The sequence below is a fragment of the Caenorhabditis elegans genome, chromosome I (genome assembly GCF_000002985.6).
Source record: "Caenorhabditis elegans chromosome I".
NCBI classification, from domain to species: domain Eukaryota; kingdom Metazoa; phylum Nematoda; class Chromadorea; order Rhabditida; family Rhabditidae; genus Caenorhabditis; species Caenorhabditis elegans.
Window position 1 is genome coordinate 5332785 of NC_003279.8, and position 12832 is coordinate 5345616.

The 12832-nt window shown below is 34.4% G+C and overlaps 5 protein-coding genes and 4 non-coding genes across 9 annotated transcripts; 5 read left to right on the top strand and 4 right to left on the bottom strand.

Moving 5' to 3' along the window:
* Positions 1-994: 994 nt before the first annotated feature.
* F48C1.11 (Glycine-rich protein) lies at positions 995-2135 on the bottom strand (the record flags this gene model as incomplete). The annotated part of the gene is made up of 3 exons (NM_001262932.3): positions 995-1253; positions 1341-1667; positions 2087-2135. 3 exons carry the CDS (start codon positions 2133-2135, stop codon positions 1132-1134), a joined length of 498 nt encoding a protein of 165 aa, NP_001249861.1. The 3' UTR covers positions 995-1131.
* A 272-nt stretch (positions 2136-2407) lies between these two features.
* F48C1.8 (uncharacterized protein) lies at positions 2408-5243 on the bottom strand. Its single transcript, NM_059169.4, has 4 exons — positions 5126-5243; positions 4448-4685; positions 2660-2769; positions 2408-2617 (listed from the first exon to the last, which is right to left on the bottom strand). The coding sequence occupies exons 1-4, from the start codon at positions 5169-5171 to the stop codon at positions 2508-2510; spliced, it is 504 nt and encodes a 167-aa protein (NP_491570.2). The 5' UTR covers positions 5172-5243; the 3' UTR covers positions 2408-2507.
* Positions 4486-4635, top strand: F48C1.14. Its single transcript, NR_050111.1, has one exon. It is a non-coding gene; the product is annotated as an Unclassified non-coding RNA F48C1.14 (non-coding RNA).
* An 894-nt stretch (positions 5244-6137) lies between the features above and the next one.
* On the top strand, positions 6138-7482 carry F55A12.6 (Prion-like-(Q/N-rich)-domain-bearing protein; the record flags this gene model as incomplete). The annotated part of the gene is made up of 4 exons (NM_001374892.2): positions 6138-6210; positions 6718-6868; positions 6942-7240; positions 7290-7482. The coding sequence occupies 4 exons, from the start codon at positions 6138-6140 to the stop codon at positions 7409-7411; spliced, it is 645 nt and encodes a 214-aa protein (NP_001361956.1). The 3' UTR covers positions 7412-7482.
* A 562-nt stretch (positions 7483-8044) lies between these two features.
* Positions 8045-9261, top strand: F55A12.18 (Glycine-rich protein DOT1-like). Its single transcript, NM_001374893.1, has 4 exons — positions 8045-8165; positions 8496-8781; positions 8926-9041; positions 9089-9261. Exons 1-4 carry the CDS (start codon positions 8111-8113, stop codon positions 9208-9210), a joined length of 579 nt encoding a protein of 192 aa, NP_001362174.1. The 5' UTR covers positions 8045-8110; the 3' UTR covers positions 9211-9261.
* Positions 9262-9395: 134 nt separating this feature from the next.
* Positions 9396-11940, bottom strand: apm-1 (MHD domain-containing protein). Its single transcript, NM_059171.9, has 9 exons — positions 11879-11940; positions 11383-11539; positions 11125-11323; positions 10882-11023; positions 10669-10804; positions 10404-10624; positions 10194-10353; positions 9841-9965; positions 9396-9795 (listed from the first exon to the last, which is right to left on the bottom strand). Exons 1-9 carry the CDS (start codon positions 11918-11920, stop codon positions 9697-9699), a joined length of 1281 nt encoding a protein of 426 aa, NP_491572.2. The 5' UTR covers positions 11921-11940; the 3' UTR covers positions 9396-9696.
* F55A12.11 lies at positions 11649-11870 on the top strand. Its single transcript, NR_050112.1, has one exon. It is a non-coding gene; the product is annotated as an Unclassified non-coding RNA F55A12.11 (non-coding RNA).
* Positions 11941-12087: 147 nt separating the features above from the next.
* Positions 12088-12229, top strand: F55A12.15. Its single transcript, NR_050113.1, has one exon. It is a non-coding gene; the product is annotated as an Unclassified non-coding RNA F55A12.15 (non-coding RNA).
* Positions 12230-12491: 262 nt separating this feature from the next.
* Positions 12492-12641, bottom strand: F55A12.16. Its single transcript, NR_050114.1, has one exon. It is a non-coding gene; the product is annotated as an Unclassified non-coding RNA F55A12.16 (non-coding RNA).
* Between the last annotated feature and the right edge of the window lie 191 nt (positions 12642-12832).

Sequence of the window (12832 nt, forward strand, 5' to 3'; positions counted from 1 at the left end):
CCGTAATTATGTCCAGAGTTTAAGTACTCATCTTCCCGCTTGAATTTGGCAAACGAACAAATAAATAAGTTTGTAGCCTTGTATGTTTCTACTGATCTTCTAAAAGCGTCTAGGATATCAAACCGCCTATTCTCTGGGTACAAAGTATAAGAAGACAGTCGAAAAAAGAAAAAAAACTGGAACAAACTGTTTCTCAACTTTTCAGTTTAATTTTAATCTGCACTGTTTTTTTTTTGTATGAGTTACCTAGAACTTATGTAGTTTGAAAGAATCAAAAATTAAGTAAATTCACTATAATAGTTGCCAGTAATTTTGAAAATTTGTCTGAAAAACTTTTGCTAATTTAAGAGGTAAAGATTATTTTTCAGATTTCATTTCCTATATTTAATGTCAAATTTTATCGTGTTGCATTGATACAAATCTGAAAATTGAATATTTGATAGACGGTCATTGTGCAAGTTTTAGATGATTTTTACAGATGTGCCCCGGCCCGAGAAATTGTCTTTGATAGCAATTTTGAAAAAATAAAGTTTTTTTTCAATATGTTAATTCTTTCGTACAACGTTAATTAGTTAACCTTTAAAACTATCCATGAACTTTTTATATTTTCTGTTTTGATCTAATACAAAGTAGTCTCAAGACTCTTCGTCTCTTCATCACACATACTGCCTTCATATTATTTTGTTAAATGTTATTCTAGGCTACAAACGTCCAAAAGTTCGAAGAAAATTTGTTAGATATTGTGTTCCATATCTGTAGAGAATCAAAAATCATTTAATTTGAAAGTGAAGACTATGGAAACACATCTGGACAACTTTTCGAAGTAAGGCCAATTGCCAGAGTACAGTAAATTCTTAAATGGACTTTATGGAATGTGGAGTGATCTGGGGGAAAACTGTGGAAAATGTTTAAAAATACGTCCAATAAAAACTTCGCCCGAAAGTGCGATTTTGTCATGGTTAACGGGAAATATTCATAAAAAATACCCACTAACGATGTTTTTTTTTAATATTTATTTTGAAAAATAATAAATTTACAAATATACATTTTTATATTATTATTAAATAATTGTTAAGTCATTTCAGCAACAAAAAATATTGGCATCACGTCATAATTTGATTAGCTCTTAAATTATTTCTTTCCATAGGAAACAGCCATTGGGGTACACTGATTCCATTGATAATTTGGTGCATATGGTGGACAATCACAGTAGTAACGAGGAGTTCCACCAACATAATCAATGAGTTGAGCTACTGAAAGAACAACTTCTTTTTTATTTTGAATGTTCAAGGCTTTGGCAACACACTGATTTTTTTTCAATAATGTAATTTTCAAATTACCTCTACAATATCCGCGATTATAATTCCCATATCCATAATAACTTGGATAGTATGAGTAGCTGGGTCTTCTGAACAATCCTCCAAACAAAAGCCGTCCAAGCCCAAATCCACCACCTCCCCCATAGTAATTGTTACTACTGTAATCAGAAGAACTTCCCGAATAACTTGAATGGTGGTGATGATGGAATCCTCCGCCACCGCCATGATAGTGACCACCTCCTCCATGATGATGGTGACCTCCACCACCTCCGCCTCCGCCATGATGATGTGATCCGCCGCCTCCGCCTCCACCATGATGACCTCCTCCGTGCGCTTCACAGGACAACACTGAAAGAAGTGGTTCATACGAATACCTTGAGATGTATGAAGTTTCTGAATTTTACAGAACAACCTACCTCAAGAGCTAGCTCAAAATGTTGAAACATCTATAAAAATTTGGGAAGCCGGCTACTCAAGATTACAGCTAGAAGTTTTTTAGAACAATATTCAAGCCATTTTCAAATTATTAAGTCTTTTTGGTTATTATAATGTACTTTTCTGGGGCATTTCTATGTAAAATTGTATCTCAGTTTTTCTTTTCATTAGTTCTACTCTAAATATGGGAATTCCAGGCATTCCGAAGCGTCTCCAAGGAGTCTCTTTTCCGCCTCTTCACTCGCCCTCATCGCACCATACAGGCAGCCTTGAAGGAGCTATGGAATGCGTAACCGATTGCCAAATTGGCGCCAACTCTAGATGAAGCTTACCAAAAACAGCAAAAGCCACAATAGCAAGCATCAAATAATTGTTGTTCATTGTTAGTATGATATCTTACAAGCTTCCCACATTCTATTTTATACTGTGCAAGTGAAAATACGCTTGGCGAATTGTAATTCGAGTTTTGGTCAAAGACTGATGAATGCAGACGATTTCTTAATAGGAATTCATCTTTCAACTTGCTTTTGCGTACTATTTGTTCTCAGAAATTCGGCGAGATCAATCCGTTTGTGGTTTGATGGGTTTTGAGATGAAAAAGAGAGAGAAATAGTGATCACTTGACATCATTTACTTCCGAGATAACCACGTGATAGTTAAGAATATCTTTATTGCTTCACTGTAGCTTTCATAATCCTAACTTTGCGAAAACTTTAAAAAAGTAAATTAATTTTGAAAAACTGAAACGAAGATTTATCCACTATACATCGGACTGCACTGATTCCATTGATAATTTGGCGGGTACGGTGGGCAATCACAGTAGAATCTTGGAACTCGACCGACATAATCAACAAATTGAGACACTGGAACAAAAAACTTTAAGTCTTGCTGTAACTGAAGCTAACCTCTACAGGTATATCCATAGTTTGGATATCCATAATACCCATTATTATATCCACGTCTTCTCCATCCAAACAAACGGCTCAAAAGACCACCACCCCCACCTCCGTAATAACTGAAAAAATAAAGCTAATGTTTTTGCTAATGTTTTTTCGTTTTTTTCTATTTTTATTTTTTTCTTGGATATTATTTTACGGTTGTATAGAAGACTGTTAGTAATGACAAACCCAACAATATCAGCCATATCGGTCAACTTCCAGATTATTTAAAACTCAGAACTATGATGACGAAAAAAAAATTTTTTTTCGAATTTTTTCATTTCTTTGTCAAATCAAAAACTTTGTGTGCGTAGAGGTATTAGACAATTAGTTAAACAAAACTGAAAAATTTCAGACTCCGGCATAGCTTGTTGGTAGCGCTACATCTGTTGGAAGTGCCGAAAACGCTTGCAAAATTGACTTTTTTTTTATGTTTGAGCGGTGCTAACTTTTAAACCATGGGAGATATACAAAAGTAATGTATTACAACATTAATGTACACATCATCAGCTACATTTTATCAGTATGTTACACTGTTGCCCCTCCTCACGTTTCTGAGTTACAGTCGATAGAAGTGAGCTTGGTCCAATTTTCAAAAACCCTAATTTTTCACGTTTTCGCCTGTAACTCCGAAATCAGGCGCCTGATAAAAAAACTTCAAATTAAAAATTAAGTGGTTTTAAATTATTTTAAAAAAGTTATTAAAAACAAATGTAATATTTTCATTACTAATTAGGCTATCATAATCAAAAAACAGTTAGAGGTTATCTTGTAAAAAAATTTTTGGAAATTTTTTTTCGATGTTTTTTTGAAAATTTTCTGAAATTTCCGCAACTTTTCTTTGACAATTCATATCTTTGCCCACATATAACATATGACAAAACGGTCAACTGTGTACCTGATTATAATTTAAAACCACTTAATTTTTAATTTGAAGTTTTTTATCAGGCGCCTGATTTCGGAGTTACAGGCGAAAACGTGAAAAATTAGGGTTTTTGAAAATTGGACCAAGCTCACTTCTATCGACTGTAACTCAGAAACGTGAGGAGGGACAACAGTGTAACATACTGATAAAATGTAGCTGATGATGTGTACATTAATGTTGTAATACATTACTTTTGTATATCTCCCATGGTTTAAAAGTTAGCACAGCTCAAACATAAAAAAGTCAATTTTGCAAGCGTTTTCGGCACTTCCAACAGATGTAGCGCAACCAACAAGCTATGCCGGAGTCTGAAATTTTTCAGTTTTGTTTAACTAACTGTCTAATACCTCTACGCATACAAAGTTTTTGATTTCACAAAGAAATGAAAAAATTCGAAATTTTTTTTTTGTCATCATAGTTCTGAGTTTTAAATAGTCTGGAAGTTGACCGATATGGCTGATATTGTTGGGTTTGTCATTACTAACGGTCTTCTATACAACCGTAAAATAATATCCAAGAAAAAACCAAAACTAGAAAAGAACGAAAAAACTTATTGAACGACCTAATACTTTGTTCGGGAATCTACGTAAACACAAGATGCGATTTAAAAATTGACGTCTTGAGCTTTCAGAATAAGTTCTTACTGACCTATAATTATTTCTACATCATCATACAAATAGATCTGCTTTTCCATGGAATTTCAGATTGTTTCAAATAAACTTTCTCATTGAAAATGATTCACATTTAAAAATAGCGTTAATTACGTCTGACTTTAATTTTTGATGTAGATTTTCAAATTTCGCCGAAAAATTCGTTAATTTCAAACTAACTTTCTTCCTCCAAATCCAGTAAATGGTCGATATCCCCATCCGTTATCACCACCTCCACCTCCGTTTCCATGGTCATGATCATGTCCTCCCCATCCACCATGATGATGATCATGATGATCATGACCACCCCAACCTCCATGATCATGCCCCCCGTGGTCATGTCCCCCATGGTCGTGGCCTCCATGATCGTGACCTCCATGATCCCCGCCGCCATGGTCACCACCTCGAGCAGCAACTTCTGAATCAAAAATTTTTAAACAGAAAATTTGAATATTTTCAATGTAGCAGATTTATTTGTAGCAAAAAAAACATCGAAGTTGTCAGAACTTCGTTTGGCTGGTATTTTAGAAAAATTTAATTTTTATAAAACAACAAAATTAGGGCTCTTCTTAAAATTAGAGGCTTTAAAATGCTTTATTATGTTATTCTGTATATCCTCTATATTAGTTTTGCACCCCTTTGCTCAACTTTGGCAGCTCATATCTCAGTAGTCGTTTGTTCTATAGAAAAGATTTCAACTAATAAAATATTTGTTAGATGTTTTTCTATAGTATGTAGTATGTTAAGTATTTGTATGTTCAAAACAAAATGAGATATGAACTGTCAAAGTTGAGCAAAGGGGTGCAAAACATAGAGGATATACGGTATGTATATCAGTGACTGATTTTTAAAACTTACCAACAAAAATCAAAAAAATAAGAAGAAATATAAAGTTTTGATTCATTTTATTTGAAACAAAAAGTAAATGAAAAAGGAAATCAGTAAACCAAATCAAATTGAAACGAAAATAAATGAGATCACACCCGTTTCTGATGGTCGATCAGAACAAATTGATTTGTTTTACTAGGTTACCCTTGATGATGTCACGATACTTTTCGGTTTTGATTTGATTCTCTTCATCTTATACTTTTGATCAAAAACAAATATTGGTTCAGATCATTCTGATTTAGAACATATGCCTGTTCAGCCTATTTTTGGTTGACAAACGGACGGTGGCAATACACATAATTTCGTAGCATATATCCTCTATAACCACAACTTTCCGAGCTTACCTGAGAATTTTATCCGAGGTTTTAGAGATATTCAAAGTTGAGGGTTGCATATCAAATTTGGATTTACTGAAAAATAACGAGGAAACTATTAAAGGCGCTAGGTTTCTCGAAAATGGCACAGACTCAATTTTCCAACAAAAAAATTATCTAGAAAATTTTTGCCAAATTTTTTGATTTTTCCATGGTTTTCAACTGATGATTGTTCGAAAAAAATTTCCGAACTTCTAGAATGCTTAAAAATTTAAAATAGTAGGCTCATAAATGAAAACAAGCTAAGATTTCTTTACGTTATGAGAAAATTGGTCTAAAAGTGATGTTGAAAATCAAACGAAACTGCATTACACTGCACCCAAACATGTTTGTAGAAACAAACTTTGAACCGAACTGATTGGAAAAATAACTACCACGAAATTAATTTTTTGACCTCAAAGAAACTGAAAAATTGAATTTTTCCATTAAAACGAATGTCTTGATTGTAATAACAAACTATATCAAGGTATTCCGTATCTTAATTGATCACGCTATCACTTGGGGGAAAATACCAATAATTTGACTTATAGAAATGAGGTAAATCAAAGAAAAAGTATAATGTCCTCGTGGCGGGTGTACCTTATAAAAGCTGGCTGAATTCCAGAAAAATGATAAATCACAACACGATGAGTAAGAATATTTTATTGTGTCTACTCGCTATTTTTGCAGTTTACTTTGTTGGTAAGTTCACTTATTTTGAGGCATCCCTTGATTATTATATCAAAAGTTTTGTTTTGAAAAAAAATTTATTTTTCAAATAAGCAAATAACTTGAAAGATTTTTGGAACTTTTTATTTTTTGGTAAACGAATTTGAACTTTTTCGAGAGAATTGGACAAAAAATGTTCAAAATGCGTTATTTTTCCTAAAGCGTCCAGATCCCATTCAAACAAACTTAAACAATTTGAAAAAAAAATTCGTGGATAAAAATGCACCGAAAAAAATATTTCGGATCTCTATTTCAGGGGTTCAGAGTTTAGTTCCGCCGCTATAATTTTTGTGGTGAACAAGTCTTAGCTTTCAATCAATTTGCTTTTCGTTTTGAAGCCTCAAAGTTTCTTTAACTTTCTTTCCTTGTCAGATATTACAGAACAGGGGCCAGTTTAGTTCTATTCTTTCTTTAGGGATACTAGGGTTTCTGGGAGTTTACGGAATTCATTTGGAGGAGCACGTAACAAGTTATTTCCAGTTGAACTTAATGCTTTGCAAGAGGATGGCAATATTCAGTATAACAATGTTAAAGTTACACATGTACGTGGTAACGGGTATAACGCAAATCGAAAAGGAATTTCTGTATCTTCGCTCCAACCAGTATCTAATCAATCCAAAAATAGAACTGTGTGAGTTTGTTATTCCTAGCTCTTTTTTCGTACTGAAAATGTCAAAAACTTTCTTCATATATCCGATATTCAGCGTCCGAGGAAGAGCACGTGCCGCAGGAGTTCTTGGATTACTTTTTGGAAATAGACAACAAATAGGATATAACAATGTTTACGGTAATGGGTACTACGGTAATGGATACAATAATGGATATTATGGTAATGGATACTACGGTAATGGTTACGGTAATGGATATGGTAATGGCTATTACAATCAATATAATGGAGGATATGGTGGCAACGGCTACTACAACCAATATTACAATGGAAATAACTATTATGGAGGAAATAGAGGATATTACAACTATAACCAAGGTCAAAGTTACTGTAGAGGTTAGACAATTGAATATTTTAGTTTCCCATTCAATTTTAAAAGTTTCAGTTGCACAATTTGTGGATTATGTTGGCTCAACGCCTCGTTACTACTGTGATTGCCCGCCATATGCACCAAATTATCAATGGAATCAGTGTTCTCCAATGTCTGGTTACTACGGAAAGAAATGATTTTAAAAAATTGATTCTAATTGAAGAATGCAGATATAACTAGAATGAAGTAACAATAAACCTTTTCCTATTGAACTTCACAAAAGTATCCTTGTACAAATCGTTTAAACGCAAATAGCCTAGAAAAAACTATGCCAGAGATATTTTTGAAAATTTTCTGAAAATATCTTCAAACTGTTGCTTTAATTCTATTGAGCCGATTATTGAAGAAAAACTCATTCAGTTATTTATTTATATTGCAGCTTCTTCCCCAACTCTTGCCAACCACGCCCAGAGTTTCCCAAGTCGAGTAATAAGAAAGTTATTGGAAAACTCAAGGATATTTGGTAGGAATTTTGAATAAACTTTAATAATTTTCTGTTTTCAACAGTTATCTCTCAACACTAAATCAAAACTACAACAGAAATAACATTTCGACCTAAACGAAAATTGAAAAGTTGAACCTTTTCTATCAAAACTTAATTAAATTTTTTTCAATTCAAAAATCTTCCGACAATAGGCGGTCAAGATCAAACTATACCGCATTCTTCTCTATCTGATTTGATCACTCATCTAAAAACAAGCCTAGAGAGATGACCAAATGGTTTGGTTTTCGCTAAATCAGAAAATTAAGTTCCTCGCGGGAATTCGTCAAATCAATACATCGCAGCTACCCTATAAAAGTTGACTGACCATTGTGAAAAACTAGATCAAAAGACCATGCGTAGGAGTATTTTATTATGTATGCTTCTTAATTGTTTAGCCTATTTTGTTGGTAAGTGTAGCTTGAACGAATTCGGTTTTTGAGGTTTATATATTATATCTGATTGAATTTTTTTTTTTCAACATAAAAAATTTCGCAGTTTTGAAACTCCTAGGGCAATTACTTTATAAGAATCGCTATTTACTCTAGCATTTAAGTTTTTAAAACCGTTTGGAGTAACTTTCGAACGTTTTTTTGTATGTTTTGATTTTCTCTCGGTGTTCCTTACCGAACTGTAGGGCTACAGTAGTTAGATTTCTTTATATGCCAGCCAGGGCCTTAAGCCCAATGTCAGTCTTTTCTCACAAACCAAAACTCTCAAGGAATTCTTTTTTTTTTCAGTTGAATCTGATGCTCAACGAGGCGGTGGTCGTGGTGGCGGCGGGAGCCGAGGTGGTGGTGGTCGAGGTGGCGGCGGAAGAGGTGGAGGTGGCGGTCGCGGTGGCGGAGGCCGCGGAGGCGGCTGGGGAGGCGGGCGAGGTGGAGGACGTGGAGGATGGGGTGAAGGACGTGGAAGAGGTGGATGGGGAGGTGGAAGAGGAGGTAGTGGATGGCATAACTCGCATAGTCATGAAAGCTCCGGTTCTAGTTGGCATCCAACGTATTATAACAGAAATAATTACTATGGGTGAGCTATTTTTTTCTAGAAGATACTTTCAGATGAACTTCGACGGCGTTGAATCTTTAACTTTGATGTAAAAATTTGCAATATGCATTTATGTTTCCGTTTTTAGATCATCCAAAAAATCAAAAAAAAAATTCTAAATTTTAGCGGCTGGGGACGACCACGCGGTCCAGGACTCCTGGGTCTACTTTTCGGATTTGGGAGGCGTGGTGGATATGGCGGAGGAGGTGGATATGGTTATCAGCCTCAAGGATACTGTAGAGGTTAGATTAAATGCTACACAATTTCAGTTAACCCATACAATTTTCAGTTGCTCAATTCGTTGATTACGTCGGCCCAACGGCTCGTTACTACTGTGATTGTCCACCGTATCCACCAAATTATCAATGGACTCAGTGTACATATTTGCCTATAAAAAGTACAAACTTTTGATTAATTGGTTTAATTTTTGATGTGGAGAGTACAAATGAAGTTCAATTTTTTTTAATTTGTTGATGAAACGGCCGCTCTTTTTCATTTGAAGTTGAAACTTCAATGCATACCTGAAACTGGAAATGAAGGATTTTGTAATCCTTGGCCTTGTAACATAGACTTTAACTTTAAAAACTCAAGTTCTTATCGGAAACTTTGTTTATATTTAACTCCGAATTCAATAAATAACTCTGAAAAACGAACAAAAAAAAGGAAAGATACAAGAAACCAGGGGATGAAAAGCGTTGAAAAGAGCAACAAAAGACAATATCACAGTTAATAAATTACTAGTTTTTTTCTCTCTCGGAATAAAATTAAACATTAAAAAAAAAATATAAGGCACCCAAGGGACCGAATGGCGGGGGAATTGAATAGAACAAAAATTACAGGGATGACTGTTTTGGCTTGAAGGTGGCTTGAAGGATATTGGGAACAGAAAGCTTCTTATTAGGTCATTCTCATTTGATAATCTCCGTTTTGAGTAACATATCGTACCCATGGAAGTGCTTGATATCCAGATTTCTCTATGATTTTTAAATATCGAACCTGGAAGAATATGTTGAATAATTGAAACTAGAGTTAACGACTTACTTGTAGTCCGGAAGTTGTGTAGTAAGGAATTTCAAATTTAACATTGATTGGCGGACGGCCTTCCAGCTCTTCGGAGCCAATTGATGGGAGCATGAACGAAGATCTCATTATATATTCACGGCCTCCTGGAACAATTCAACAATGTTATTAAAAGTTAAGATAACTATACCAAAGGTAAAGATAATATAGAAAAAAAAAATTTCGGACAGAATTTTTTTTCTGTATTGAACAGTTTTCCAACAAATATGCATAACATTTCTATTGAGCTGACTGAAGCATCAAAGTTAAAGTTTTCAATAAAATATTTAAAACTATAGTAAACTATTTGAAAATATTTCTGACTTGATGCTCACCTGGGAAGCTTCGAATACTCCAAACAATAGCATTAAGCTCTGGAACATATTTTGCTGTACCTGCTCCAGTTTTAAATTTTGGAGCACTGACGTCGGATGGAACAGGGATAATAACTTCGACATGATTGGCAACAGATTGACGTTTGAATTGAGATTTCGCCTGGAAAGTAGAGATTCTATAATTCATAATTTGGAAGTGAAAGTAATCACTTTAACCATATATTCAACTCTTGAATGTGCATGTCTCTCAACTGCAGCCTCAACCCAAATCAATGGTTTAACTTGTGTTGTCAATCGATAACTCATCAGCTCAAATTCTCCATCCGGTGGAATAAAAGAAATGGTTCTTTCGGAATCAAAGCGAGATAAACGGACACATTGATGGAATTTGATATCTTCCAATTCGACTCCTTTTCCACTGTTACCACGTCCTACAATTCAATATTTGATACTATTTTACAATTTCAACACTTACTAGAACTTGCACCAGATTGCTGGAAGAACACCTTGTCATTAAGTCCAAGTCGAAGTTCCGGCATTCCAGAAAGAACAACACGGAATCGAATTGAACCAACGATTTCTGAACGGAGTACGGTTCCTTGAGCATTTGCCTAGAAATTTGGTTATTAGGCTTTTTAAAACGGGACTTTGTTTCGGAAGTATAACTATAAAAATATTAACAGCTCACCAGCATATTAACACTTTCAATAACATCGAGAAAAACTTCATTTTTCCGATATTTGATCCCTTCTGATCTCCATGAAACCGCGTTTGTGACTGCCATGGGTGGACGAACTGTCTCCAAACGATTACCTTGTTGTGTTATGAATCTGAAATTTTAAAATAGTTGTGAATGAAATCTAGGTGTAGGTACTTCATCTAGATCCTAAAATCCTTTAGGCGCCTCTTCATCGCTTTTTTAATAACTCACTCTTGAAGAATCTTGCTCTCCGTTGTCTGTGGATATCCAAAATCGAGCATTTCGTCGAAAAGTTCATAAATAATAACGAAATTATCGCGAACAGCTTCTTCCTCCAATGTTTTGAAATATTCGCAGAAAACCTCGACAATTTTGTAAAGAGCCGACAATACAAGAATCACATTCGTGTTTTTCTTCGAAATCGTCACCACTGAAAATCTTTTATTTTAATCTTTGTGTAGGATTATTTTTTCAAAAGTTGAAACTTACAGTAAACATTCATATATTTAATATATGTATAACTAATTCCTTGATGCACTAATACTGGAGATGCACTTCCTTCGTCTTCCTTTTCAACCAACAGTGGCATAAACTTTTCGATACACGACATATCCACATCTCCGCGGTAATTCCTCGATATTACTACCTTTAAAAATAATTTTTAGGATGTTTTGTTTTGAGGTTCCATTCAATTTGATTGATATTTGACTGCTTTTCAGTATTTCTGTGCTTGTCTAAAAAAGTTTGCGCGTACAACGAAGCGCCGAATGTGCAGATGCACAGAATACTACGACAGTGAACTTTTTGAAAAACGAAGTGCTTCGCCGGAAATTTCCGTTCGATTTTTTCATTTTTCGTTGGTTTTCCTTCAAATTTACTGAATTTTTATTTTTTTACAACATTCATTTTGTTCTAAACAGTTATTTCTGTGCTAAATTCATATATTTAACTCGCCTGCCTATCAAAAAATCATTGTGAAACTCACATTTCCTTTGAGGTCCAAGATGAAGAGACCGGAAATCGACATGTCGATTTCTCTGGGTAATCCTGTAATTTAAAATTGTTCCAAAATGTTTTAATATATGTTTTAAAAGCGGTAAACGTGGAAATCTGAAACAATACGTCGAGAATGTGTGGAATAGTGAGCGCGTGAACTTTAAAATTACTCGAAATAGTTTTCACGGCGAAACATTTTGGAAATTTGTTTGTCTCGTTTGCTATTCGAAAAGTTGCAGAGTTGAAAACATGTAATTAAGATATATTTTCGGATTTTAAATATAAAATTCATGTCACTGTGTTATTAATAGAGTTGATCAAGTTTAAAAACAGCCTAAAAAATTAAAGTCGGGAGGAAAGTATTTTGAAATATGTTACTGAAAGGGAAGTTTCTTAATATACGTGTCATTGTATAAATTATTAGAAAAATCGTTTATTCAGACTTTTATAAAGTTTTAGATCAGATAATGACGCGTCATCTTGATGCCCCTTAAATCTAAAACATCTGGCAAAACGTGGAAGCCGTAATAGACTGTCGAGATGTGAGAGGGCTTTCTAGTGAAGCAGAGAAACGAACTGATAGTGGAGAGAAAAATTGGGAATGGATTGAAAATGGAAAAGAAAGGTGTGCGGGAAGAGATGGAGAATGGAATAGAAAGAGAGAACAAATATTGTATTGTATGCAGTCACCGAAAGAGGCGCACCGTCTATAGGTGTCCGCAAAACTATTCACTATCTGAGTCTCTTCGTTTTTCCTTATGCTTCATGATTCTCTTTAAATATCGTACTCTCTTCAATGTAGAGAATCTCTCTCTCATGATGATTTGCCATCGTGATCAGAATATTTATTGATTGAGTAATTGCATATTAGCAGAATATCTCTAAAAAAAGGAAATAGTTCATTAAAAAAATAATTTTTCGATTTTATGCACTTTCACACTTC

Bases quoted from the DNA above. Each gene is read 5' to 3' on its own strand.
- F48C1.8 (NM_059169.4), bottom strand. From the start codon at position 5,171: ATGAATCAAAACTTTATATTTCTTCTTATTTTTTTGATTTTTGTTG. The intron at 4,686-5,125 runs GTAAGTTTTAAA...TTTTTGATTCAG, and splicing joins TATTTTTTTGATTTTTGTTG to AAGTTGCTGCTCGAGGTGGT. The intron at 2,770-4,447 runs GTTAGTTTGAAA...TTATTTTTTCAG, and splicing joins ACTGGATTTGGAGGAAGAAA to TTATTACGGAGGTGGGGGTG.
- F55A12.18 (NM_001374893.1), top strand. From the start codon at position 8,111: ATGCGTAGGAGTATTTTATTATGTATGCTTCTTAATTGTTTAGCCTAT. The intron at 8,166-8,495 runs GTAAGTGTAGCT...TTTTTTTTTCAG, and splicing joins TTGTTTAGCCTATTTTGTTG to TTGAATCTGATGCTCAACGA. The intron at 8,782-8,925 runs GTGAGCTATTTT...TCTAAATTTTAG, and splicing joins AACAGAAATAATTACTATGG to CGGCTGGGGACGACCACGCG.
- apm-1 (NM_059171.9), bottom strand. From the start codon at position 11,920: ATGTCGATTTCCGGTCTCTTCATCTTGGACCTCAAAGGAAAT. The intron at 10,625-10,668 runs GTAAGTGTTGAA...ATTGAATTGTAG, and splicing joins GCAATCTGGTGCAAGTTCTA to GACGTGGTAACAGTGGAAAA. The intron at 9,966-10,193 runs GTGAGCATCAAG...GAATTGTTCCAG, and splicing joins GAGTATTCGAAGCTTCCCAG to GAGGCCGTGAATATATAATG.